Source organism: Lutjanus erythropterus, chromosome 23 (assembly GCF_056507025.1).
Source record: "Lutjanus erythropterus isolate fLutEry1 chromosome 23, fLutEry1.hap2, whole genome shotgun sequence".
Taxonomy (NCBI): Eukaryota; Metazoa; Chordata; class Actinopteri; order Lutjaniformes; family Lutjanidae; genus Lutjanus; species Lutjanus erythropterus.
In genome coordinates this window covers 18846493-18874278 of record NC_139339.1, presented here as the reverse complement: position 1 = coordinate 18874278, position 27786 = coordinate 18846493, and the positions used below count along the sequence as shown (strand labels likewise).

The following is a 27786-nucleotide window of genomic DNA, read 5'->3' as shown; positions in this document are numbered from 1 at the left end:
ACCTCTGTGGTGATGGAAAAGTGGCAATTTAACTTTTTTAATTTAAGGGAATTGATCAACCAATGAGAGGAGTTCACTAACTGCAGGAAGTCAAGTCTATTAATTCAAGGGAACCAATTTCTCCACTTACATCTGAAACAATTAGTTGCTTCAATAAGATTAATGGAAACAATTTTAAAGTTATTTCTAAAGGTAGAATAAGTAGGATTTGTCATTTGCTGCTTGTAGATGATTGTTGAGACTCTTAGATATCTCGGACATCAAATTAAAACGGGGTGGTTAAGGGTCCCGATGAAGGCGCCACCTAACACTTCTGTTTCATCATCTGTGATAATTAAGAGGGGATCTTTTTGCATGAGTCTTTTGGGAAAATCATGCACAGTCTGGCTTTAAAAACAAAAATGAAAAAGACAAATTACAGTCATGAATGTGAATGTTGCCTGTTTTCTTAGTCTTCAAAGATAATAACTTAAATATTTCTGGGTGTTTCTGGGCCTGTTATTTCAACTAAACAAGCAATTGAAATATGTCACATTGGGTTTAGGGAAACTAATTAAATGGAATAATCAAGAAATGAATGTGCGAATGATTCAATAATGAAATGAATCATTATTTGTATCCTTAACAGTTGAGTAAATGAGATTATATTAGCAATATAATACACTTACATGAGATTACAATTACATACTAACCGTAACCCTAATCCATAATATAATACATTAGTTACAAGTATTATTTTTTTTTTAATAGTTAAATTTTAAAAGGTAATGTTTGAACAGTAATAATAATTAAATTGAAGTTAAATTGAATTGAATTATCAACTGACTCTGCAGTTCTCCTTGGTTTTAGAGAAACAGCTGTTCATCTTTGGTTCACTCTAGGATCGGGCAACTGGACAAGCATATCAGCGTTTGGCTCCATCGCCGGTTTATTTGGTGAATTTTTATCTTTTTATTTCGCTGAATTAATGGTTTGCCTCAAAAGAACAAATGAGAGCAGCTGTTCAATGACAGAGAGAGGCGGCGGGGAAACAGCTTGTCGGGTATCTTCACATCTAACTCTAACCAAGTTTTATTTTGTTTCTGGTGAGTTTGAGTGAAGTGTGTTTTGATGAGTTAACCAGGCAGTTAATCTAGTCTTACTTCGGTGAAAGAGAGAAACTTTGCCAAAGAGACAGACAAACAGTTTGCAACAAGCTGCTGAACACAAGGGAGCATTTAGCAGCTAAGGACACAGATATTTGTCTAAGGTGTTGAAACATGACTGTGATTGAATGCTAATGTTGCTCCGTATCTGCTGGATGAGTAAATAGGCAACTTTATACACTTTAGACACCCTGTCAGTGGCTACACCAGGTGTTAACATACACCTCTATATGCAAAGAAACACGTACAATATAATCTTAAATGTGCTGTTGTTTTTAACCTGAATTCGATTCATTTACTGTTTGACCACAAATGAGACAAGAAATGATTAGAAAAACAACAGATGCTGCCAGAGCAGGTGTTTCTGAGGACTTGGCCTCACTGATTACTGTCAAAAAAAAAAAAAAAAAGAACGAAAAAAGAAAAAGCCAACGTGTACAAAAACACAACTTAAAACTTTTTTCACAGATTTAATTTTCTGTTTTTCCCCTCTGGTGGCTCTGCCTCAACGATTTATGGAGTTTCCTGGTGGACAGATAGCTTTAGTAACTGCTAACTGCTTCCAACTATAGATGCTGCTAGCTAGTTCTGTAGCTAGCGGTCACATTATAAACTTTAGAAAGCCTCTTTTTCCTGACGGTCCAAGGCTCCTGTGCTTGGGGCATAAACACCACACCCCTCATGTGCTCCTAGATCCCAGTCCTAGTAGAAGGACCGCTAGCTGCACAGCTAACTAAGCTAACGTTTATTTAGCACTGTCCACTCGATCCGATCACCCAAGACGCATGTTAATACAAGGTGTAAACAGGCTTTTTGTCTGTGTTGTGTTTAAAGTTTGTTCTGCTTCCACCAAGAAGACATTTGAGGCTGCATCAAATCAAAAAAAAATCTACAAAACGGGAAAGATTGTAACATTTCTGCAGAATATCTCCATTTTTCTGCTGGTCATTGTGTAGTTAAACAAGATGTGCTGAATTATCTTGCCTTCATTTTAGTTCCTACTGGACTTGCTGCAGCATCCATATGGTGAGGTACTAGAATTTACAGGGTGACTGCATCTGTTTTTAAACTCTGTTCGCTGTAATGGCCCTATGGCTCTGCTGCAGAGCCTCCACGCCTGGTAAACACATTTATAACTGTAGGTAGTTTACAGAAAGTTTGGCAGGTGTCAGACTTAAATGAGTGCAGGCTACGTGGGTGTGTTTTGGAGTCATGAATATAGAGTCATGAATAGAAATTAATATACAGCAGCACCAGCACCAAATACAAAAAGATAATGATGTGTTTTTGTATGAGGGCAGGCAGTCCACCCACCCACAGATTTTGTGCTGTTTTTTAATGGCATTTGGGATCATTGCTGTTGACGTCCTGCCTCTGCCAAACTAAAACCGCCAGCAGCAGGAAAACGTCTATAGGAACTCACCCGAAGTGTAATTACGCCTCTAAAACTTAAAGAGAAAACACAGGACAGCCTGTGCACACACTGAAACTCTTACAACCTTCAACACGGATTAAGATGATGTACTAATTTATGTCGGTTGTCATTTTCAGCTCAGCTACCATGCATTTTGGAGGTTATTCAGGAAAGTGGAAGGGTTTTAGAAACTTAAGGATAGTAGACATCATTATACCGAGGGATGTAAAGAATGACAATGAAAAACTGGAGCAAGAGGTTTTCACCAGACGAGGATTACACGTTGTAGGCTTGCTCCTTGTTTTGTGTCCCAGAGGTGACACTGAAAACAATTTTCCACCATATGTTGACAGTTTAGTTTTATTTTCTTCGACTGTATGTGGGGAAATACATACAGAAAGTGAGAGGATATGAGAGGACAGGAAACTGATCCAACAGTGGAGAAGACAAGATTCAGACAAGCTGCTGGGGGGGTCGAGACAAAGCAGAAGAAGAAAAGTTGAGGACATTTTTAGGAACCTGTACGTCAACAAGGCAGAGGATCTCACTGAGCAACCTGCCTGTGCAAACTCTGACCAATTTAATCTGGTTGGAATTAATGCTCCCACGCAACAAACTTTCTCATTAATCCAAATGAGCATCATGCAAACTCCTGCTAGCTCACAGTTAGTGTAACACTGCTGCAACGTGACTCATATTAGCTGCTGTGCTCTGCTGCAGTGGATATACTAGCATCAGGTCATTTATGACTAGTTTGTAAAGTACAGTGTCTGAAATGGCTCATTATCAACGGTTAATTATCATTTGCAATATTTCATTTTATATTACATATTTAATACTGTAACTCTTATGTTAATTACCTGGTAAAATATCTTTGCATTTACTCTTTATGTGCTTTATAGTTTATATTTATTATTCATGTTTTACTGTAATTTATGTGGCAATCTGACACATGAATTTCCTTCAGGTTTAATAAAGTTTTATCTTATCTTATCTCAGTAGTAACAAAAAAGGGTGCCATGCCATTATTCTGAAATCCTGATAGTCTGTAAAATGTCCCATTGGTTTGAAAGCTCCAAATATACCAGCCATATGTAATTTACGTAACACATTGAAAGGGATAGTTCACACAAAACTGAAAATTTAGTCATCATCTACTTACTCTCATGCTGATTTGGTAAGGTTAGGACACCAAAAATACTTAGTTAGGTTAGGGTTAAAATAACTGCCCTAGTAATGTCAGTTAAGTTATATTATGTGCATAATGTAAGTTAAAGGGATAGTTCCCCCCAAAATGAAAATTCAGTCATTATCTACTCACCCTCATGCTGACTGAAGGTCAGGTTTAGTTTTTTAGTCCACAACAATCCAACAGCAACGCAGAATCTCCCAAACAATGAAAGTGAATGGTGTAATTGAGTAGATAATTAATGAATTTTCATTTTTGGGTGAACTATCCCTTTAACTTACATGGCATCATAAAGTAACTTAACTGATAGAACTAGTGTATTTACTTTAATGCTAACCAGGATCTTTTTCTCAAGTATTTTTGGTGCCCAAACCTGAATAAACTATGACGGTTTCACAATGTTGACAACATGTTTATTATTGCTAAGATGGTCAGCTGGTGTTTGCATGACAAAATAAACTATGAAGGATATTTAGGACAAAAAACGCTGAGGAGAGTGTGCATTTTCAGGCAATGGGCCTTTGCTTTCGGTGTAACGATATATTTATATTTTGAACTATTGAGGTTTTGAAATAATGGGCTGTCAAAACAATGGACAGTCCCCACAAAAGAGAACAGCGTCTTCTTAGCTCTTTATTTCATTCTTCCTACTTCATTTAAGTCGTCTCCTCTCTGAAGGTCTGTGCTGCTGTTTATGTCTTTGTTGTTGTTGTTGTTGTTGTTGTTGTTTTGTTGACTGCCTTTGTTTTGTGATGTGAGTCTGTCTTTTATGCGCTGCAGAAGAGAAACCTGCTGTAAACCAGGCCCATTTAACTGATTTTGTTGCTTTTAATCTTTTCCTGTATAATAACGAAAGGAATGAAATTAAATGAAATTAAGTATCTCCAAAAGACTATCAACTTCTGACCTGGAAAACAGTTTTTGTGCATCTTGACCAAAAATCATTAACTATTTATGAAAATGTCTGACTGCAGATTTGATGGGTTGTTATATAAACCTTTTAATTGATGACTTGCTGTATTAAAATTTATAACTGCAGATGACATATTAACTTCTTACTGCTGGTTTATTGAAGAGGGAGAAGCAGAGGATCTTTTGCTAATGACTCTATGAACATTAATAACTGCAGAACTGATGGTTTATTAGAAAGTGATAAACTGGATGACCTTTCATAAAAGGAACAGTTTGACATTTTGGGAAATACACTTATTGGGTTTCTTACAGAGATGAAGATGAGGTGATCAATACCACTGTCACATCTGTAAGCTAAATATAAGAAGCCAGTTAACATGGTGTAGTTAGGGAAGACAGAGCTAAACTTTTCACGCTTTAGTAAATAGTTTATTAACCATCACTAAAGCCATTAGTTACAGCTTATAAACCCTTTCTGAAGGGTAACTTACCCAAAAAGTGGTGCATCTCTTTGAAGGGTCATAATCTATCTGTAACTGTGTACTACTTTGGGTGCATAATATCTGCTAAATTATAACTAGGAAAGTATTTCATCACCACCAGATTTAATTCACAAAGGCCCCTTTTCAAGAATTTGAGTTTAGCATCAAATTTATTTCTTCGAAACCAAACTTTGGCAATTAAAGTTTAGACATAAATATTAATGATGATCTGATGATGATGATAAACTAAGAAGTTTGTTCACTGCTTTTGCCAGTTCTTCAGGAAGCTATTAGACGTTTCACTTTGTAAGCGCTTGCCTTAAGGAAACATCTCCCTGGCTATTTGTATTCATAGAGGCATATTATACACCCGGTGCTCGTGATAGAGAACTGTCTATTTTGCAGTGTTAAAAATAATTGATTATAAACTGCCTGACTGCTGCATGCAGAAACAGCAGGATCAGCTGGTTAGTAAACAGTGAGCAGAAGCCAAAACTCGTCTCATCCAGACTGCAGCGGCCCAAAGAAGTGAAGCGTCAGCAAGAGTCCGAAGGCACATGGGGGTATAAACAGACTGACGAGGAAGAGGAGGAAAAGGAAGTGAAGGAGAAGCAGATGGAAATGACGATGAAGATGCAGAGGAGGAAAAGGGCATATAGGGAGAGGGAAAGGAATTAGGGGACGATAATGAGAGAAACAAGAAGCAGAGGAAACTTTAAGAATCAGGGGACATATTACAGAACCTTCCTGCTCTGCAGATCTAATCTTAACTGTTCGGTACGGTGGCTAACAGTAGAGTTAGCTAACTTGACTAATCCATATGCTTATTTACCAGAACTCATCTATTTGCTTCAATGTATGTTTCAGTATGTTTCAAGTGTTTCAAGTATTTGAAATTCCCTTACCTAATATAAGACAAGATGAAATAAGATGAGATTGGATTCCTTAAGTTAGCTAGGATTTGCTACTGTGATACCAAATTGGGAAAAATCCTAGCTTGCATGCTTCCTGTCTTATGACAGGAAATTATAATATGGCCCCAGAGGAAGAAAAATAAGAAAGGGCTTATTAAGGAGAGGAAGAAGAAGAGAAAATGAGAAGAAACATGATGAAAAGGAAGGGTATGAAATAAGGGAACAACAATAAACTGGATTAGGTGACAGATGAAGAAAAATGAAGGTAATAAAGGTAAAAACAGACAAAATGCAAAGAGTGAAAGTGCAGAGAAATGAGAAAACAACAAAACAAAGCAATAATAACAAGAAGGAGGGCCATGGGAAGAAGCAGCAAATGATTTAGTTGAGGCAGAGGAAGTCATGTCAGAAAAAAAGATGATGAGAAGCAGAGAAAAGGCAGCAGAGGAAGAAGTAGGCGGAGAAGAGGAACAGGTGTGGGACTACAGGAAGGTAAAAAAGGAGGCAGTTCAAAAAGAGATATTGGAGGGAATGGACAGAGGAATCAGAAATAAAAAGGTGAAGATGAGACCAAAACAGACAAAGTAGGTGTAGAAAAAGAAGAGGCTGGAAGAGGAGGAAGAGGAGGAGGAGGAAGGGAATTCACACAACATAATGCCAATGAGGCCCAATCTGTCAAAACAGCACTAACAGGAAGGGAGAAACTGGCAGAGTTGGACAACAGGTTTCTGAGTTTTCTCACATCAAAAAGTGTTGAAGCTTTATTTGTTCCTGCAGTATTAAAGTAGAGGGTTAGGAGCCTCAAACAAGTTAAAGAATCTTTTTCTAGAATGGTTTATTAATGGTTAATAAACGATTTAAAGATTAGCGATAGGGTATTTAGGGGGTGCCACAGGCCTCCTAATTATTTAAAGGGATAGTTCAACATTTCGGTGATTAGTTTATTCAGTCTGTGTGAGTTGGAGCTGCGAGGTGACCAGTTTAGACTGGAACCAAGGGAAAGCAGTTAGCGTGCCTCTTGCTTCAAAATTTCAAAACACACCTTCCAGCACCCCTGAAGATCACTAATTAACATGTTGTATCTTGGTCATTTAATCAGTACACAAACAGTTACGTAAAGACCTGAGGCTGTGGTTGTAGAAGGAGTTACAAGCTGTAACCACTGCATATTTTAAAGAGTATTCCTTTAAAAGAATACAAAGAAACAAAGAAATAAAAAGTTATTTTAAAGGAGGACATGAACCAACCCAAAAACTGGCAACTCCAAATAACTTATTACCTATTAGAACCTATTAAGTCCATCACAATAAACAAATCTCTTATGCTAGAAATAATTAGAAAGCAATAAAGAAGTTCACTTTTGTAATGTAAATAAGCATACAAGTCCTGTATTCAAGTGCAATTTTGAGGTATTTGTTTCCACTTTATTTGGAGACGGGGTATGGACAGGTTCCTCATGAGACATTGTGGAAGGTGCTGTGGCATTATGGGGTGAGTGGGTCACTGCGCAGGGCCATCCAATTGCTGTATGCCTAAAGTGAGAGCTGTGTCTGCGTTCGCAGCAGTAAGTCGGACTCTGATCTCCATCAGGGTTGCGCCTTATCACCGATCCTGTTTGTGATATTCATGGACAGGATCTTTGAGGTGTAGTCATGGAGGGGAGGGGTTGCAGTTCAGTGGGCTGAGGATTGCATCCTTGCTTTTTGCAGGTGATGTGGTCCTGAATCGGTTCACAGCCGAGTGAGGATCAGCACCTCTAAGCCTGAGGCCATGGTTCTCAGCAGGAAACCAGTGGGTTGTCTACTCTGAGAAGGGAATGAGTCCTTACCCCAAGTGAGGGATTTCAAGTATCTTGGAGTCTTGAGTGAGGCGACAATAGACTGTGAAAATTGGAGCAGCGGAAGTGGTATTGCATTGTCTTTACCACACCATTGAGAAAAAGAGAGCTGAAGGCAAAGCTCTCAACCTACAGGTCAGGAATCTGAGTAGAGTTGCTGCCTCTTTGTGTAGAAAGGAGCCAGTTGAGGTGGTTCAGGAAACTCGTAAGGATGCTACCTGGTCACCTCCCTTTGGGGGCGTTCCAGGCATGTCCAGCTGGGACAAGACCACAGGGCAGACCAAGGACCAGGTGGAGGGATTATATCTCTGCCCTGGATTGAGAATGCCTCAGGATCCCACAGTCTGGGCTGGCTGGTGTAGCCAGGGAAAGGGAAGTCTGGGGTCCCCTGCAGGAACTGCTACCTCTGCGACCCAGCTTCAGATAAGTGGTTGAAGATGGATGGATATAATTATTTAATGCTATTTAACGCTTCTTCTCCAACATCTTCTCATTCCCAATTCATCAAATATAGCAGCTTGGTGGCACTACGCTTCAAACTGTGACCCTCTGTACATGACCCTCTAGCATAATTTTTGCACATGCAGGGATCTGCAGTCAAGTTAGCAACAAAACTTTTTTATGAATTTTGGACATGCAGGAAAGGACAAAGTTAGGTGACCATCGTCTACATGGTAACTATAGACCCTTTTAGTGCAGACATCATGAGTAAGTGTAGCTGGAGGTAAAACGAAGGAAGAACTGATGGCAAACATGAATCACCTCAGAGCAGCAGACCACACAATCAAGCTAAAATGTCTACCTGCCCGAATCAAAGTAGTAATGGCTCAAAAGTATTGTCAAATACCAGGTGCCAGTGCAAGATGAAATCAAAATTTCAAAAAAAGGAATTATTCTCACACCAATTTTCCTCATTAAACAGATTGTTAGGTTTAGGCAACAAAACTAGTTGGTTAGGTTTAGGAAAAGGTCAGGGTTTGGGTTCAAATATTAAATTCATTTACAAATCATGTATTTTGCATAAATTAAAATGTAAATAACAACAGCACATGAAAACATTATTATTACGAGTACAGCCATGAAGCAGGCTGCTGTATTTGATGCGGGTGAGAACAATCTGTTCCAATTCAAAGGCAGCTTTAATATAGTAAAATCATACCATACTTTCATACAAGTAACATTTTGAAGGAAGGACTTTTACAATCTGGTACTTTTACTCACATTAAGGATTTGGATTCTTCTTCCATCACTGCCAAGTTATTAACTCAGCCACCTGCAGAATCATCCTGGTTGCAAATTAAACTACACGCATAGTTCTCCAGTTAAAGTTAGAAGTTTGAAAACACCCGCTCTGCACCTGTGCACTGACCAGCAGAAGCTGTTTCCTACAAGCAGCAGCAGTAAGGCATGAGCAGAGTGAGGGTAAACATTTGTAGATCCATGCTTCAGATAGTAGCCGGGCTCCACTGAGTGCAGCTCAGATACATGACTGCAGGCTGGGAAAACCAGGGAGGGAGGAGGAGGGATGCTATTGGTGTGTGGGGTGTAAAGGTATGCCGGTCACTCCCACTAATGCACACACACACACACACACACGCACACACAGACCTACCCCACCCCCTTCCTGTGTGTCCACACAAGCAGGCTGGGCACTCATGCATCACTAACCTGTATATTGTGTGTGTTTGTAAAGGTGTGCATGTGTTGTGAGTTGTACGTGAAAAAAGCATTTACATATAGACACGTGTGGGAAGAAACTAACTTTGAGTGTCATTTATGCATGAATGTGCATGATTGTGTGTTTGTGTGTGTACAGTGCACCCATTCATAGATAAACCCAGCCACCCTCGACAATATGCACCCCAGTCGTGTCAAATTTGGGTCACCCTTTCTTCTATCCTCCAGGAAGACGAAGGGGGGAAGACACAAATTAACAATACCCCTCTTTCACCACAGCCGGAGCGTTTGTTTGTCTGTACACTACGTGCACGTCGCCACGGACGCATGTGTGTGTATGTGTGTGTTTGAAAGCACTTATATGTGCATGTCATGTCTTTGTCCTTGTGATTTAACATGCACAATTGATCAATCCATTACAGGGAGACGGACGAGGCTGGTGTGTGTTCAAGTGTGTGTACCATGAAAGTGGATGGTTGTGACCTAGAAGGACAGACTTGGCGGTTAGCGGCCTAGTTTATGTTGGTCATTAGAAACCGCAAAGAGGGTTCTGATCCGATTATGGGGCTTCCTTTGTAGGCACAATTTCTGGCGGCAATTCTTGTCAGTTATCCAAGGTATATTTGGGCAAAGTGCACAGAGTGATGACAATTTCTAAAGGTGGGGGAACACTCCTGCAGCAGGTTCTGTGGTTCAAACTTATGTAGGTTAAGTTGGAATTTAGTTTTTTATTAATTCTTCCACTGCAAGTCGTATCTTTAGCTCAGGCACAGCTTGTGGTGGCATCTGCCTTGAGTTGTTTCCACATATACACATACACAACTATGGATTTTATTTCAAAGGCCACAAAAGCTGTGTAGCTGCAAATATTAAGTTAAATAACATCAGCTAATGTCAGCTCCGACATAAACACTACACACCATGTGGTCTTGACTTGGTCTTGTCCTGTCTTGGTCTTGGGTGGACTTTGACTCAACCTGTGAAAGTCTTGGTCTTTTCTCTGTTCCATACTGCCTTGGTCTTGACTTGGTCTCTACCCCTCAAAGTCTTGGTCTTGTCTTGGTCTCAAGACACTCTGGTCTTGGTATTGACTTGGTCTCGGTTTTGGTGGTTTTGACCACAACACTGATCTGCCCAGTTCAGAGATTTTGGCGGGGGTGGCAGCAGTAACTCTAATCTATAATTTTGTCTATTTTACATTCAGCTGTCCAAGCTTGAGAAACTGTGGACGTGTCTTTGTTACCACAAACCCTTACATCTTGACCTCATTCCCTATTTGATTTAGATAAGAGTTGGTTGGCTACCTGAAAATTGTGTACACTTAAAGAAAATCAAAAAGTTTGCAATCAGAAGAAACATGTTTCATAAATTAAATGTAAACTGTTTCAAATATGCTTATAAGCGAAGTGTTGATTGCGCAGGGACAATATGACCCCACTTCTTGTCAAGGTTTTCCTTCCCATGATTCCTTAGTTTTCTAACTTTGAAAAGGATACAAAGTGGTGACTTTTCAGTCACGATACTGCTCCTCTCACCTTCAGGCTGCTGTCACCTCGGCCCTGTGTTTGATCAGCACCAGGATCATTTGAGGTTTTGGCAGGTTGGCTTAAATGCAAATGTCCCTGGATCATAGCATTTGAGTGCGTCACCCTTCAGACTTTATTTGAAAAACTTCTCTAAAAGACCCCTCAGGAAAGAAACAAGACAGACAAGTTTGTCTTTCCTGATTCACAGCGATGTCACTCCAACAAAAACCTCCACAGAGTGGGAACTGGAACAAGGGAAACAGTGAGCTGCCACTCTATTTAGCTAAATTGACTCATTAAAAAGGAAATATTTTATGGTTCAAAAACAAACAGATTACCTGATTATAAAGGTCACTCTGTAATAAAAGTTCAGTCAACCTATAAAGCCTCTAAAAAGGTTTCTTTTAACTGTCAAAAGCACTGCTCCAGGCTGAAATTCACTATGACAACAAGGACTCGCTTAAGCTCTCTGTTCATAAGCCAAAATATTAAATGCCTGTCTAAATTAAACGCTGTGTTAACAAACCACTTGCATAAAATAATTGTAAAAGGCATTTAAATTGGTATGTTCAGTAATTTGTCATGTCAGTCAGGGCTCAGTATTACTTTTAAATCAATACAGGCATTTCAATGGGTGCTTGAGATCTGAAACAAAGGAAACACTTCGCGCATCTATTAAACAAGACAGGTGCGTTGGAGAGAGAAGACCAAAAAGTTGCAAAAGGAAGTGCAATATATTATTATTTGCAATGGCAGGCAGGCCTGGCTGGTTTGATTCACAGCGGTTCTGGTAGACCGTCAGTCCCTCTAGAACAACCCTTTTGCAACCCTCAGTTCTAGGAGTGTATGAGTTAAACTCTGCCTCTGAGATTATAAAATGGAAACCACACTTTCTGCTGTATCAGCATTTTCCACTTGATCAATGCTGCACCTGTTCGGTAATGTGTATTGACCACAGCAGAACCTTATCAGCCTGTGTAGATAACAGCCAGCATTGACTCAGACCTTCTCTGACACAATTAAAGGGCCGCTGTGACATTTTGTAGTCAAGTTAGTGCAGACAGGGAAACTTTATTGGACGGCTTGCATCGCAGCTGGCATCGACTCAGACGTCCTCTGACACAATTAAAGGGTTGCTGTGACATTTTAAAGTTTGGTGGGTTATATCACATCACCGTGCATTGTCCAGTGTGAGGAAAGGTTGCAGCATTGGCACTTTAAGTACTGAGGAGAGTGCTGCCGCATAAGATAAGATATGGCAAGATAAAAGGAAGCTTACTGATCTGCAGAAAGAGAAAAAAGGTAATAAAGAGAGCAAATAAAATTAGTGAAAGTGAATGTAAAGACTATTTATGGTGCTACTGCTTATGCTTGTACTGCAGTCTGATTCTAGCCTTGAGATATAAATACGACAAGAGAGGTGAAAACAGAGCAGACAGCTAAGTCTTATCTGGCTCTAAGCACTAACGATGCCATCGACCTCCACTGAAAAAATGTATTCCAGCCTGACGTGTGACACAACTTTGTTAGGGGAGTGTGTTAAAGCTGATGTCACAGCTTCTACAATCATAAAAACTCACATCTAGACAGTCTGTCCTAAGGCTCAAAGTAAACGGACACCATGAACCTTTCTTTACTTTTGGTTTGGGTCAGTTTTATATGGTTACTACTGCTTAATGCTACAGCAAACAATAATATTTTGCGTACAAGTCCTCCAAATAACATGACAATTGTTTTCTGACCTGACACCCCTATTGGCTTTCTGTTTTCTGATGTGAGAACCCTTTGGTTAAAGTTTGGTCAGGTTTAGACACAAGCACGACTTAGGTTTAGGGAAACATCATGGTTTGGGTTATAATAAGTACTATAATAAGGTCCATCAGTCATTAGATATTTGGGGGTTTGGGTCATTTCTGGTTGATTTATGGTCACTTTCATGGTTTGAATAAATGAAACCTGTATTTTGGAAGTCCTTGATTTTGATTATGTTGGACTTTCTAATTTAATAATATAACTCAATAACTCAATATGATGTACACACACTTCAGGTCAAGGAAATCCTGCAATGTTTTGGTTGCAGCTGAGAGCCAACTTTTCAGGTGTCTTTTTCATCAAAATGCTCCATACGGTTCAAAATTAGGTACATGAACTGAAACAGAACCTGTTCCATGTTGGTGGAAAAGTGGTAAAAGAAAGATGGGGGCTATTATAGCAACAGATCAATCTCCATGCATCCAATAACAACATACTTTTGGCCATGTAGTGTATCTAAAAAACCCCAGAATACCTACATCAAGCATTTCTCTTTCAAACATCCATCCATTCAGTAATGGATAACACTCATTCTCACTTTCTTATCTCAGGCCCTCTGGCTACAGTGTGACCAGCAGCAGTGTAGATGACAGTTAAGAGCTGTTGGCCGACACTGATGGTGTCAAAGTGTGTGTGCACATCTCAAAACCCCGACCAAATGCTCCGGAGTGGATCTTAGCTAGCTCTTGGTCTCTATACGCATTGAAGAAACCTGACTGGACAGATTTGGGTATTCCTATATAGCACTCCTGGACATATTATACAGAGGAGCCTGGACACTGTAAGAATAATGCATTTACAGTGGTATGAATAACCAACTCTAACTAATAGTTTTCACAGTTTCTTGATACTGAAGCTAAAATTCTCATTGCAGATCTCAGTTTCTCCTCCCTAGTTGGACCCGCCGACGTGCAAATTCGCCTGGTGCAGCTTTGAGTTAGTGGCTTCGCTCTTTTTACAAGACACTTCAGAGGAAAAAACTACAGTGATGGTGATCAAAAAAAACCCACTCATCATTCATCTTCCCACAAACTCTGCTCTAATCTTACAAACTACTGCTTGGCCGACTATTTTATCCACTTTTTGATCAGCGAACAGGGGATAAAATAAAATTGAACTGCTCCAACATTATCTCATTACGTTAACCTCGAAAAAGTAGGCAACATGAAGATGATTGGCCAACAACTTGTTAACAAGGTCCGCAGTCCACTTTTGATTACTCGTCATTAGGAGAAAAGTCAAATCAGCCGCTAATTAACCATCGCAGGACTATTGGGTTCTGTGTCCTTGGTCTTTTGTGTTTAAAATGTTTGATGTTTAAATACCTAATACTATAGTATATGTCAATGAGAGTTTTATATTTGAAAATAAAAACAGAAATATTCTTTTATTTCTTCTATTTGTTTCTATTTGTTCTACTTCAGTACAGTTGAGGAAACTCAGATTCAAACTCAAGTCAAATTTCTCCACTCCTGTTTCTTGTACTTAGATTTGCTATGTGCTATAGGCTCATCTGTGTTGACAAGAAAACCACATTTTAAAGCAAAGCACTAGCTAACTAGACAGCTAATTTACATCAGTCGTCAGCTAGCCGGTGCCATTTGATAGCTAATATTATAGCAAAAGGCAAGGTAGCAAGCTAGCTAATCTACATAAATTGATTGCTAGCTCATAAGCTAACTTAGGATCTGACTATATATATATATATATATGTCTCTTTTATGATGACTGATGTTTTTCATGTTTGACGTACAATAATGGAGCCATTTTTAATATCTTAAAATTCATTTTTAAAGCAGGCCTGTATCATGTCATACTCAAAATTGATACTCAAAATTAAGCCCTAATCTCCCATATACCCTTCTGTATCCCATCTCAAAGACAAATTTAATTTCTGATATTTTGCCGTCACCATTCCTCACATTAGAAACTCACCACATGCTCTGGAGGAACTGAACAGCGCTCTCAATCTGTTTGTTCCATAAAACAATCAGGCAGCTTTCCCTCCAAATGTTACTAAATTTAGCTGCAGACATTAAAGTCTGAAGTTATGTGAATTTTAGACTCTGTGTAAAAGTAGGCAGGGCATAAAAACGTCATTGTTATCTTCATCATTCCTCCTGGTCAGAATGTGAAATATAAAGTAGAAATATGTTGAATGCACCCAAATGAATAATGTGTTAATAGTTAGTCTAATATTTTTTTTAACACTCTTTTCCAAATAAATAAATGTAAACATTTTCCTGTGCCACGTTAATTCTGTGTTCATGTGCCAATTTATGTATTGGAACAATATGCTGCTATAAATCATGACAACAAAGCCATGTAGTTGATCTTAAGCTGCCAAATCAAACCAATATAAAAGTGTCTTAGTTGGGAAGGAGGCCAGCACAAGCTGCCAGGAGAGCCTCACACTCTCTCTACAGCTCCAACAAAGTCCCACAAAAGGCCCACATCAGTGGGAGATTTCATCAATTTAATGTTAAAGGAAATAAAGCACTTGAAAATAACAGACAGTACTTGGGAGAGAGGAATTATACAGCAGATTATAACTTCTGCATCAAGTCATACACAAGTTATTATAGGATATTTTTTCTGTATAATTCAAAAAGATTGCAGTAAAATTACTCTGCAAATACGTGTGACTATATGCAAACACAAGTACTTACACTAAAGACAATGTCAGTGAAATATGTTAAGTGTTGAGGAGGTGGTAAGGCATGAATATCTGAGCGCTGCTTAATGGACTGTCATAAAATTACAGAACAAGTATGTGCAAATAGCCAGCCTGGCTGTAATGGATGACACGAGCTAAACTTCAAATACAAAGTTCACTGTTAATGTGAAAGAATAATGTGAATATTTTGCTGTTGATTAATGGAAGTGTTGAAATAAAATAATAATAACAAAAAAAATACACAATGCAAATGCGGCTGCTGTAAATCTGTTCAGAAAACACAGTAAATCTGTCTGCAGAGGTGGGAAAACCTTTCATAAATATGCAGGGCACTGGGCAGAGTCACTTAGGAGCAGGAGGAAATAAGTGAAGTGCAAATCTTACTATTATAAACCTGTATAGAATACACTGTATCAGCCTTCAGTGGGGTACAATACTGAGCTTTAAATATATAATTTATTACTGATTCCATGGAGCAGCATATGAATATTTCAGCACAGCAACCAAAAAACTTTGATCATAAAATGTGCAGATCTTATTGTTGCAAATCTTAATGGAAACACTGAGCTTCAGCTGTAGTGCAGACTGTTAATGGGGGCAGATAATGTGAAAATGTTGCTATTATTTAAAAGTGAAAGGTGCTTCCCATGCACTGGTACAATTCAGAGCACAGTAGAGAACAATACTAAGCTTAGTAAAGGCAGTAAAGTTGAGTCTGATTTATTCATATAGCGTCAAATCATAACTCCCATCATGAGCAAGCACTGGGGGACAGTGGTGAGGAAAAACTCCCTTTTAACAGGCAGAAACCTCAAACACAACCAGGCTCAAGGTGGGCAGAGATTGATTTGGAACATGACAAAAAAGTGTAAATATATCTTACTTGCATTTTAAATTGTTCTGGCCTGTTCCTTATGAACTTGGCCTGCAGCCTGCTGGAAAGTTAGCCTAGTTTTAACTTAAATTATTACTAAATTAAGATTTATACATCACTAAACGTGCACCGCCAGTTACAACATAATTCTAAGTAACCAATTTGTTTGGTGTCAATCAAAAGACAAATGCCACTAAAAGTAAACTGTCCTCTGAAGAAAATCAAGAGTGTCAGTCGGTTGTTGAGCCTAAAATATGACATATGACTATGTTTAGCATTAGCATTAGGTAGGTGATTTTCTTACCCAAATCATGATATTTTCCTGCCAATTGTACCTAAATCTCTTGCAAACACCAGTGGCAGATCAGGAAAAGACCATTTGGTCCATGGACCTGCATTTGTATCTTCTTTCTAGCCTTCCAACCAGTCAAAGCACATTCACACAGTTTCTTGCCCAAGACTTGCTCAGCAAGCAGACTCGAGGGAGCCGGGGATCAAACCGCCAATCTTCCTATTAGTGAACAACCCGCTCTACCCACCGAGCCACAGCTTTTGGAAGTGGCACTGACAAACAATGTCCTCCTGTTGATCAGATAACACTAATTGACCCTTCTTAAATCCGACCTCTCCACAGCGCTTAGTGCTGGAAAAAGGTCTGGCTCCAAACATCATGCTCATTCTGCTACAGGGAGAAAAAGGCTCGACTGGTTTTGCTTTTCTTTAACCCAATCACAATCATCTTGGGCATGGCTAAGCCATGGGCACAGTGACCATAACCCTGCAAAATTGTGTATAATTGTGTATAATCCTCAATCCTTAGCTGGCTAGTTAGCTAGAGTTCTGCTAAAAATTGCTTTAAAATGTGGTTTTCTTGTCAACACAGATGAGCCTATAGCACATAGTATATCTAAGTACAGGAAACAGAAAGTTAACCGATGGTTAACGGCTGGTTACCAAGCTAGTGCAAATGTTAATGAGCATATTTTGTAATTTAGTTTGGAGGACTTGTTGAATGTAACTGGTTAAAATCAGAACAAGACTAATTACAACTGAAGATTCGGATATTAAATCAAATTTGCTCATTAAAGTAAATTTGCACACTTGAGGAATCCAATCAGGAATGAGCGAGTGTGTGTAATAAAACTCTGTATGCTAATCATTCTGTGGTCGGTGGTGTTGATGATGAGAGGGAACAGTGGCCAGATTTCACTGCTGCCCACTTAGCAGCAACAGTGATATAAATCTCACACAAATCTCGCTGCAGGGGGGGAGCTGAATCTCGGCAGAAAACGCAGCAGATCCGTCTAACACCGGAGCACGACAGCCAGCTTCATAAATATGGAGGGCAGAGTGTTGAGGAGCGGGAAAGAGCATGAATATTTTACCGAGCTGAGGCCAGTGGGAGACCGATGCTGAGGATGGACAGAGAGACAGAGGGAGACAGTACAGCTGCTTCAGTGTTATATAACACACACACCCAAACAGATGGACACACACAACACAAACGGACACTGCTATACAAACTGCAAACACACACGCACAGGGACATACTGCTCATGACACACAGGCAGCGATGAACACATAAACACAAAGTGACACAAATGAGCACAGACAACAGAAAAGATGAATGGACACACACACATTTGTTGCTGTTGTCCACCCACGACTGTATTCATCCATCTTATTTTTATCAAACACAAGATGCCAGCCGGTCTCAGACAATAACTGGCTTAATACACACATAAACACACACTCAGTATAAAGACCTAGCAGCGGAGAAAAAGGGAAAAGAGACAGAAGAAGATGTAGGAGGCGATATACTGTACTGTATAAGCTGGAGCTAAAGACTGTATATACACAGCGAGGGAAAAGGAAGAAAAACTCAATAAAAATACAAAATGTCTCTGTATAAATGGCTCTATTTTTTAATGTGATTTGATTCAACACATCGGTTTTGATCAACAAGTGATCCCAACAGTGTGATTTGACTTAAAGAATGAGTCTGGTTGTACTATATTTTTGTTAATGTCAACAAATCTCATGAAAGGACCAAAATCAAAGTGTCAGACGTCTCTGGTTTCATGTCGCTTGCACTGAAAATGACTTGTAGCCTGATATTTTGTCGCCAGTAGTCTCAACATAACATTAGACCAGAGATATACTTGCGTTTAACTAAGTGTTCACATATATGTCATGACTGTCTCACTTTTCCTGCATCAGTTTGAAGTGATGGTTGTGTACATCCTCGGAAATTAATGCCATGCATATGCTAACATAACTGCATGGTTAAACAGTAAGTATCTCCAGCCTTAGAAATAAAAGTGCAAGCTAGAAAGCCTCCAGCACATTCTACCTAGAACCCAACATAAGGAGTTGTACCTTGAACCATCCATGAAAGGTTCAACCCAGCCTGCCTACCAGTGCTTTTACAGAAAACCGAGGGTTCTATCATGAACCTTTCAGCCTTACAAAGGTGCTAACAAGAACTTGAAGCAGTTCCATTCAAGATTCTTGGAACCTTGGCTCTATCTCATGAACCAAGCCACATTCCCACTAGTTTTGAGTGGAACCTAAGTGGAATCAAAGATGTTATCAACAACGCACACCAATCAGTAGAATAAGACTTTGGTTCCAATCTTTTGGTTACAGCTGGGAACCAAATTGGGGGGGGGGGGGGCTTCTACCATGCATCTTTTCATTCGCTTTCATTCTTAGAAAAATAAAAGCGCTAACTAGAACCTTTTAGGCCTCTTTAGCTTGTCCCCATAGGCAAACCCTTTTTTGTTCCTGGTAGAAACTTTTTACAAAGGTAAACCCTTTAAGCTGTTCTACCTTGAATCCAAGAACCCACCACAGGAGGTTCTATCAAGAATCCGTTAATATTCCTGTTCCAAGGGTTTCATCTAGAACCCACGCAGGGTGTTCTACGGAGAACACTTATATGCCAGGGATTTAATCTTCAATCCACCCAGGGGTTTTATAAGGGTTTCCCCTCTAACCATCTTGTCTTCTGAGGGTTCCACAAAGAACAACATTGTACTTTACAGATCAGGCAAAAAATATTGAATCCAATAGATTATATCTTGTGGTCATCAATCATTTTAATGAATTATGTTTCAGTTACTGTTGTTCAGTATCAGTAGTCGTATAATTCTTGAAGAACTCTTTCCTCCAAAGAGGGCTCTTTGAATGAATTCTTAAAAAGGCGTTCCTCAGAGGGAAAGAGTTGTGAGAAGGACCTCAGCCCATCAGGAAGAACCCTTTTGGAACCCTTATTTCTTAGAATGACTGAAGATGCAAGTTACTGCATGGAGCCTTTAACTGACATCCACTTTCATACAGTTTCAGCACAGAAACTGAAAGTCTGCTCACAAGTTCATCTGCTCTCACTGACAAGACATCAGACTGATATCTACCCCCTGCTGGTTAGATAGCTGGCCTTATCTGCCCTGCTGCACGACAGGAACAGACTGAAAAAGCAGACTCTGAACACTGATCAGTCACCTCTCAAGATGTTATCTTGTCAACAAATACAGTGAGCACAGATTAGCATGAAGAGCGCTAAGTGTCACTGCTCCCAACATGTTAGCCAGAGCCTTTTAGCATGTAACGTGAGTAGTTGCCGCACCAGCCACAGTGTATGGGACTACCATGTCCAGTTGGTGATTTGAGGTGGGTGAAGGGAAATGCCATCTACTTGGTCAGCAAAATTACCAAAATGCACCCCACTTGTTAACCTGCCACACCCACTTTCCATCCCAAAGTAGTGTTTTCAGTTGAATGTGTTGATCTAATCTGGTTACTTTATTGTCTAACTGGGGTTTGGCAAGTTAGAATCTGTCCCAAACCATTGCTTGTGTCCAGCTGGGAAGTAAAGCTTTGTGAAAGTCTTGCGACATTTGTACTTGCCTGAGTTCTGTGATTGGCTAGTACTTGTTGCTTGAACAATGCATCCTTGTGATGGCCAGATAGCCTTTCTAACACTGTGAAAGGGTCTATTTTAAACATAAACAATGATCATGTCCGCATTTCGAACCAACCACAGGTACTTAATAGATGGTCGGCTCCAACACACATTCAGGACCTTCTTGTCATTTCAAAAATCATATTTGTTCATTTAAAGAGCTCAAAAAAGTTCCAAACATAGCTCTAAATTACATTCATAACACAAAGAAATGAAAAATCCATCAATCCAAAACAAAAGTGCAAGAATAGTGGTCGAAAGACTGTACATAAACCACGACTTCAGTTCTCAACATTTACTAAAAAACACTCACATCACCTGCACACAAATAGAAAAAGGTGGGGCGATACCATACGTGAAATTTGTAATTTTACCTCACAGAAAACAGAAGTTGCTGGTCTACTGCTGGCACACTCTGTTAGTTTGCTTGTGTTTTTGTGTGACTTTGGTGAATCCAACCTAACCTTTTAAACACTTAAGTCACACAATAACACAAACCAACTAAGATCGTGGCAGCAGAAGACCAGCTACTCCTATGCTGGTCAAAAATCACTGATTTTGCTAATGGAGTTTGGTTGGTTTGAGATAAAGCAATGTTTGGCTTATATAACACCATTTTTTCATCTGGCAAGACAGTTTGATGGCAAAGTAAAGCTTGCTTAGCTTCCATGTTAGTACTCCTCTCTGCTTCTCCCCACCAACAACCATCTCCTGCAGGAAGTACACTGAATATGGATACTTCACCACTTTAACTTTGTAGATATATAGCCCAAAATATCTTCATGAACTGTAACGTTTATTTGTCCATTCACTCCCTCAGGTGTTTTTGCTCAGAGTTGTCATGACGTTCAGCCCCTCCTTCTCGCGTTCATTCAGCTAAAAACCCACTGTGATCGTTTTAATGGAAGAGACGGGCAAAGGGCGAGACGGCATGAGTCACACTGAGAGAAACGGTACTACCTGAGAACAAATGGGAACCCTCATTCCCTGGAGAGCTCATTTGCACACACACACACACACACACACACACACACACACACACACACACACACACACACACACACACACACACAGATTGAAGACTACAAACAGGAGATTAATGTTACAGTGAGAATGACAGAGTTCCACCTTAAAAAAACAACAACCACTGAAATGTAAACAGCAGAAATATAAACACACACAGGCAGAATATCACAAATACCACCTTTAATAACAACACTGCAAGGTGAATCCCACACATGAGCAGCCATAACATGCACACACACACACACCCTTCAGTATACTATAAACACAACATAGCGAGGGGAATATTGCACACACGCACACAGCATATCTGCATGCTATCACACACACACACACACACACACACACACACATACACCTTTTAAGGCAGCCGACACACACCCATATCAGTGCAGTCCAACGCCACATGTAAACACTTTCCCACCCACCTCCGCTTCAGCTTCCACGCCTTTCCCACCCACTCAAAACACACACACACACACCCACACACACACTCCATCCCTCCATCCTCTCCTCTTCTCCATCCTCTCCATCCTCCATCCTTACCTTGCAGCAGGCTCTGGAGGTTGAGCTGCGCCTGCTGGTGCAGCTCCTCGACACACTCCGGCCTGCTCCACGAGCCGAACACGTTCACGCTCTGTTGCCATGGAGACCTGAAGTGGGCCGCGCCGCCACCGCCGCTGATGCTGCTGCTGCCTCCTCCTCCTCCGCCACTGATGCTGCTGCTGCTGTGGTTGCCGTCGCCGTGGCTGCTGCTGCTGCCGCCGCGCCTGCCGCCCTCCGCCTCTAGACCGCTGGTGGCTGGAGGAGGGAGAAAAAGAGAGGGAGGGAGGAAGAGGAGGAGAAAATGTTGAGAGGAAGTGATGGATGGAGGGAGGAGAGGAAGGGAAATAAGATTATTGTGGAAGAGAAAGAGGAGCAGGGCATGACAGGAGAGGAAAGAAGGAAGAAAAGGTGGATAGAGAAAGGAAAAAAGGAGGGATGGGGAGAGGAAAAATTACACATAAATAAAAATGTATGAATTTGCATAACTAATACCCAGAGACGCAGATTACATAACGCAGTGTGTTGTCAGGGAGAACAAGGACCGAGGAAGGAAGGAAGGAAGGAAGGAAGGAAGGAAGGAGGGAGGGAGGGATAGAGGGATTAGGCAGAAAACGAGGGACTGGAGGAACAGATTTGGAGGAGAAACAGAGAGAGGGAGCGCTTAATTAGGAGGGGGAGGAAGATAGAGGGACAGGCACAGGCGGAGATAGAGGGGGGAGAAGGAGGGATTAGGGCAGGGAGGTATGAGAGGAAAAAATGTGATTGTGGAATTAGGGAGAGAAGGAGGAGGAGGAGGGACATTTAAAGGGAGGAGAGCGGAGGAATGAAGGCAGAGTAGGAGGGAGTTTAAAAGAAAAAAAAAGAGCCTGAACAGACAATCAAAACAAATTATATCGAGCGATCGCGATCGGCCAGTGAGCGTCGACATGAATGAGGCGTCGCTGTGAGTCAGCGGTGATGAAATCTTTTGACACATCCAGAAGCTGATAAGAGGCGACTAACAAACACAGGAAGTCCCAAATGTGACAGCGGCCGCCGTCCAACTGAGACGACAGAAGAAGAAGTGCAACAAACTTTCTGCGAGAACAAAGACGCTGCAGTTATTCATCACCATCAGGGTTTGAAGGGTCACTTTAAAAATGTATTCTGATAAAGCTGAAAAATATTGTCAGTAATGTGATCTAAGTATCACAATATCAAAGTAATGTAACTTGACTACTTTGTTACTTTTGGATTACCTCAATTCAGCATATGGTGAAAGCCTAATTTAGCATGTTTAGGGCTGCAACTAACAGTTATTTTCATCATCGATTAATCGGACGATTATTTTCTCCATTAATCAATTAGTTGTTTGATCCATAAACTGTAAGAATTAATTAAATTAAAAATGTTGCTATCTTGTCACATGTAGAGCACATACACATTTCTGTGTGCTCCACAAGTGTGGACTGATTTTTCAAGTCTATCCTGTAGTGATTATTTTCATTATCGATTCATCTATCAACAATATTCTCCAGTAATCGATTAGCTCTTTGGTCCATAAAATGCAAGAAAATGGTTCCACAAAGCTCAAGATGACGTCCTCAAATGTCTTATTTTGTCTACAAATCAAAAATATTCAGTTTATTGTCAGAGGAGAGGAAAGAAACCAGAAAATATTCACACTTATGAAGCTGAAAATAAAGAACATTTATTTATTTATTTATTTTTATTTAAAAAAAATTACTGAAAACAATTAATTGATTAACCAATCCATCACAGTCTTGTAACATGCAGATCACATAGATGTATTTCTGTGTGCTCCTTATGTTTGGGCCTATTTTTCAAATCTTTTCCGTAATCATTACTTTCATTGCCTAATAATCTATCGACCATTTTCTCCATTAATCAATTAGTTGTTTGCGCCACAAAATGTCAGAAAATGGTGAACAATATCCAAGATTGCATCCTCAAATGTCTTTTTCTTTTTTTTTTTGGCCACAACTCAACTTTAAAAAAAGCAGAGAATATTTGTAATATTTTATATTTTATATTATTTAATTCTTTAATTTCTTTAATGCTTATATTTTTTAATTTAGTCTTCATTAAATCTGTATTATATGTATAACTTATCTCTTTTTATACCTGTACTTTTTGAAGCTGCCCCAGTGTGAGATCAATAAAGTTTATCTTATCTTATCTTGAATCTTACATACAGGAGGCAGGAGAGGAGAAAGTTGACTGAGGTACCAAAAGGGGCGGGGCGAAACACAATACGCCGCATCTAGAACCAGTCTTTGGTTTGTCTGTTGTCACAACTGCGAATATTAGACTTCATTTCTCCCAAAATCTGACAATAGATCCCCTAAATCTTACTGGACTTTTAAGCAAAGTTTTAAATGCAGGACTTTTACTGTGTGGTTTGGTGATTTTACTTAAATAAAAGGTCTTAATACTAACAACTTTCTGCTTTGTACTTCAAACAACATTCATATGACTGTTCTTTACGAGTAAAATAGTTCTAAAAATAAACCAGACTGAATATTTTGGTACACTGATGTTAAGATATTATTAAAAACTTGGTGCAAAGCAGAAAATAACAACCTCTGGACGTCTACAACTTCACTTATTTGCAAACTTTCTTGGGATAATGAGATTCCTGTAACAGAAATGTCAATCCCTGTTATAAAAACACAGTATACATGTCCTCATGCACAGATCCTCAGCTGAACACCAAATATTCTAAATATAAATGCAGACTCCGACACGTGTGTGGGAAGTGTCTCTGAGGGGAGAAACTATTTCTTGATAAGAAAAAAAACGGAGAGAAATGTTAAAAATTTAAAGAACAGTCCCGGCAGACAGACAGACAGGCGGACGCACAGACAGTTATTCTGCAGCGAATCCACCGGCACTATCACGTCTTGTTTGCTCTGAAGCAGCCGTCTCCTCGCTCAAAAACCCGCCGTACTGTATGGAATCACAATTTCACCCTCCCAGCTACCGGCTTCATCTTCCTAAGCTGCTTTCACACAATCGGCTCCCACCAGAGAGAGCTACTGTTTATGATACAGAAGTGCACGTCGGTTAGCATCAGCAGCACAGAGGAGAACAAAGGCAATCATGCATGATTTATAACAGACTGTAGACTCGACATACACTCTCTACATGGAGCCTATGCTGTTTAACTTTCTATCACTCACAGCCTTAAATACAGTCATTTTTTGGAGTAAATCGACAGCCCTTTCTTCTGCATTGTTTCTCTCTGAAGCTAATCTGTGTTTACTGGATGTATGCATTGTGTTCGTGGGTCTCGCTGCAAGCTAAATATCCCATTAGGGAACTTCAGTTTGAAGCGGAGGCTAACCCAGCAGATTATACTCTTTTTTTTCTCCCCAGTTTTCAGTCTGCAGTATTTCAAGCAAGGAAACAAACTTTTGCACCTCTGCTGTATTTGTTGAAACTATTTCTCCATGTCCTGTGTGCAAAACAGCTTCCAGCATCTATAAATTTAATGACATATATTAATAATATATACATTGGCACAAAATTAAAGCAAACTGGATCAGTGTTTTTTTTTTAAATATTAAGCTAAATGATAGGCTTTAAATACATATTTCTTGCATAGACATGCTTTGGGAGGAAGGTCTATATGATGTTGATTTCAGGCCTTCAAGCACTTTGAGTCTTTTGTTTTCCACTACTACAGTTCAAAATGAAACACAATAGTACAATAGTTACTTAACAGCTTTAGTTATTTTATAAATTAAGACTTTTGCACAAAACATATGTAGAGCAGATACAATCAGGTGTTTTGTTACAAATGAAACTACCCAACAGTTTATACAAGTACAATAGAAACAGTTCAGAGGAATGGGCACCACAACTGCAGCCAGACTAGCAGGCAGCAGCCTCCCAGTGAACGCAACTAGACTGAGACCAATGAGACTGACAGACGCCAGCTGGACAAGAGTGATTCCTGTCAGTTTAAGGTTCAGTAGCGCTTCAATTTCCAGGTCCCATGATTTCATGGTAAACAGGTGGTAATTACCAAGTAACATATTTGAAATTTCTGATAAATTACCCACACATTACCTCCAAATTCCCCCAACATTTCATGGTAAGCATGTGATAAGTGTCATTTTTAATGGAAGTACGTGGCAATTACCATTTTACATATTTGAATTTCCTCTGAAATTACCCCAAATTGCAGACAACTACATGAAAATATTTTTTCTCACTGATTGACTTTTACTTTAAATAATTTATGTAGCCTACATTTCCCTGGTTATATGTGGTATTAGTAATTTTATTTCCCATACCACTGCACTACAGTCATGTATTTGTGTCGATCTATGTTGCACATGAGCACCATTTAAAAAAAATGTTCTTATTTAAAGATGCTCAGTTGTAACCAGTAGGCCAAAACATTTTGGGAGTCTGGTTCTTTGATATCTTCAGCATGCACAACAGACTTTCTGTCAGTTGACAGAAATAGTTTCAGATACTTTGTACATTGTGTTCAGAGACTAATGGGTCAAACAACCAAAAAGTCAGAGTTGTCTCAAGTTTTCCAAAGGTTAAACTCTGATTGTAGCTGCAGCAGTACAAGTTTCATAACCTTTGCAACCTGCAGCAGACGGAGAAAATGAGAAATACTCCACTAAACCACTGAGAGATGTTTTGTTCCTGCCAGGTTGTAAGAAATGTTGCGTTGAGTTGAGTGCTCACTGGGAACATCTTTTCAAAGCACTGGATTTTTTTTCTTATTGTTTATCATAAAAAAAGGATGCACTCTTAAGGTCTCTCAGAGCAGAGTAAGTACCTAAACAGGCAACTGAAAAAATAACATGTTCCAGTTGTAGTAAATATGAAGCACTTCAGGTTTTCTAGAGCTACATTAAAATCATGGAGACTGATAATGTGTCCAGGTCTGCATATCTGCAAAATGTCAACACGTACTGGAGGTTGTTGAGTTAGACACAATTCCTTTTACAACTTTTTCATGGTGCTTGTTTATTTTGAGATGGATAGTAAGAACTAATTAATGTAAAAATCATCTGTAACAAATGCCTGAGGGTGATCTTTAATTAGATTTTGGATATTATGTTGACAGAAAAGGTCACAGGTGCTGAGTGTGAACAGTGGCACAAACCTTCACAGTTAACAAGTCACAGTTAAAAACATCTTCAAAGTAAAGTGCACAGCAGATCTGGACATATGTATGCAAACTAGAGGGATTTTTTTAAGGTACAATATGTAAGAATTGGCCACCTGTTGAATTATTATAGTAATATTAAGTGCAAATATTTTGCATTTTTGCAGTGGATTCTTTTCCAGAAATCCCATATGTCAGACGTGCTTTTCATGAGGAAGCAAGACCGACAGAGGTCCATTTGACAACAGGAAATACAGTACCGAGGTAATTTACACCAGCTACGACCAGGACTTTAGCCAGTGTCAGGAGAGGCGTGAACCGAGAGAGGAGTGTGAGGGAGATCAGGCATCAGTCAGCATCCTCCTGTCAAGCCCTAAGCACGGATCATGGTGAGGTTAGCCAGGGCCAGGAGTCAAACCTGGCAAGAAAACTGCCTCTGTGTTGTTGGACTGAGGGCAAACTGAACACTACAGTGACTCACTCTCACCTAATGAGGCAGGAAGTGCTATTACAAGACATGATGGGCTGAAGTTAGTGAGCTACTAACTACCTCTGCAAAGCAATGCATTGAGGTCTTTGAAGTAATTTTTGAAAGTTTAAAACTAAAATTCATTCACTGAATTTTAAAACAGTGGTACACTAACTTGATTGCACAAC

At 39.7% G+C, this 27786-nt stretch overlaps 1 protein-coding gene across 1 annotated transcript in view; it reads right to left on the bottom strand.

The window, feature by feature from the left end:
- nhsl2 (NHS-like 2) overlaps positions 1–27786 on the bottom strand; it is a 222704-nt gene that overhangs the window by 34433 nt on the left and 160485 nt on the right. The window contains exon 3 of the mRNA XM_084711793.1: positions 21993–22247. Coding sequence (XP_084567919.1) covers positions 21993–22247 — 255 coding nt within the window. The remainder of the gene's footprint in view (positions 1–21992; positions 22248–27786) is intronic.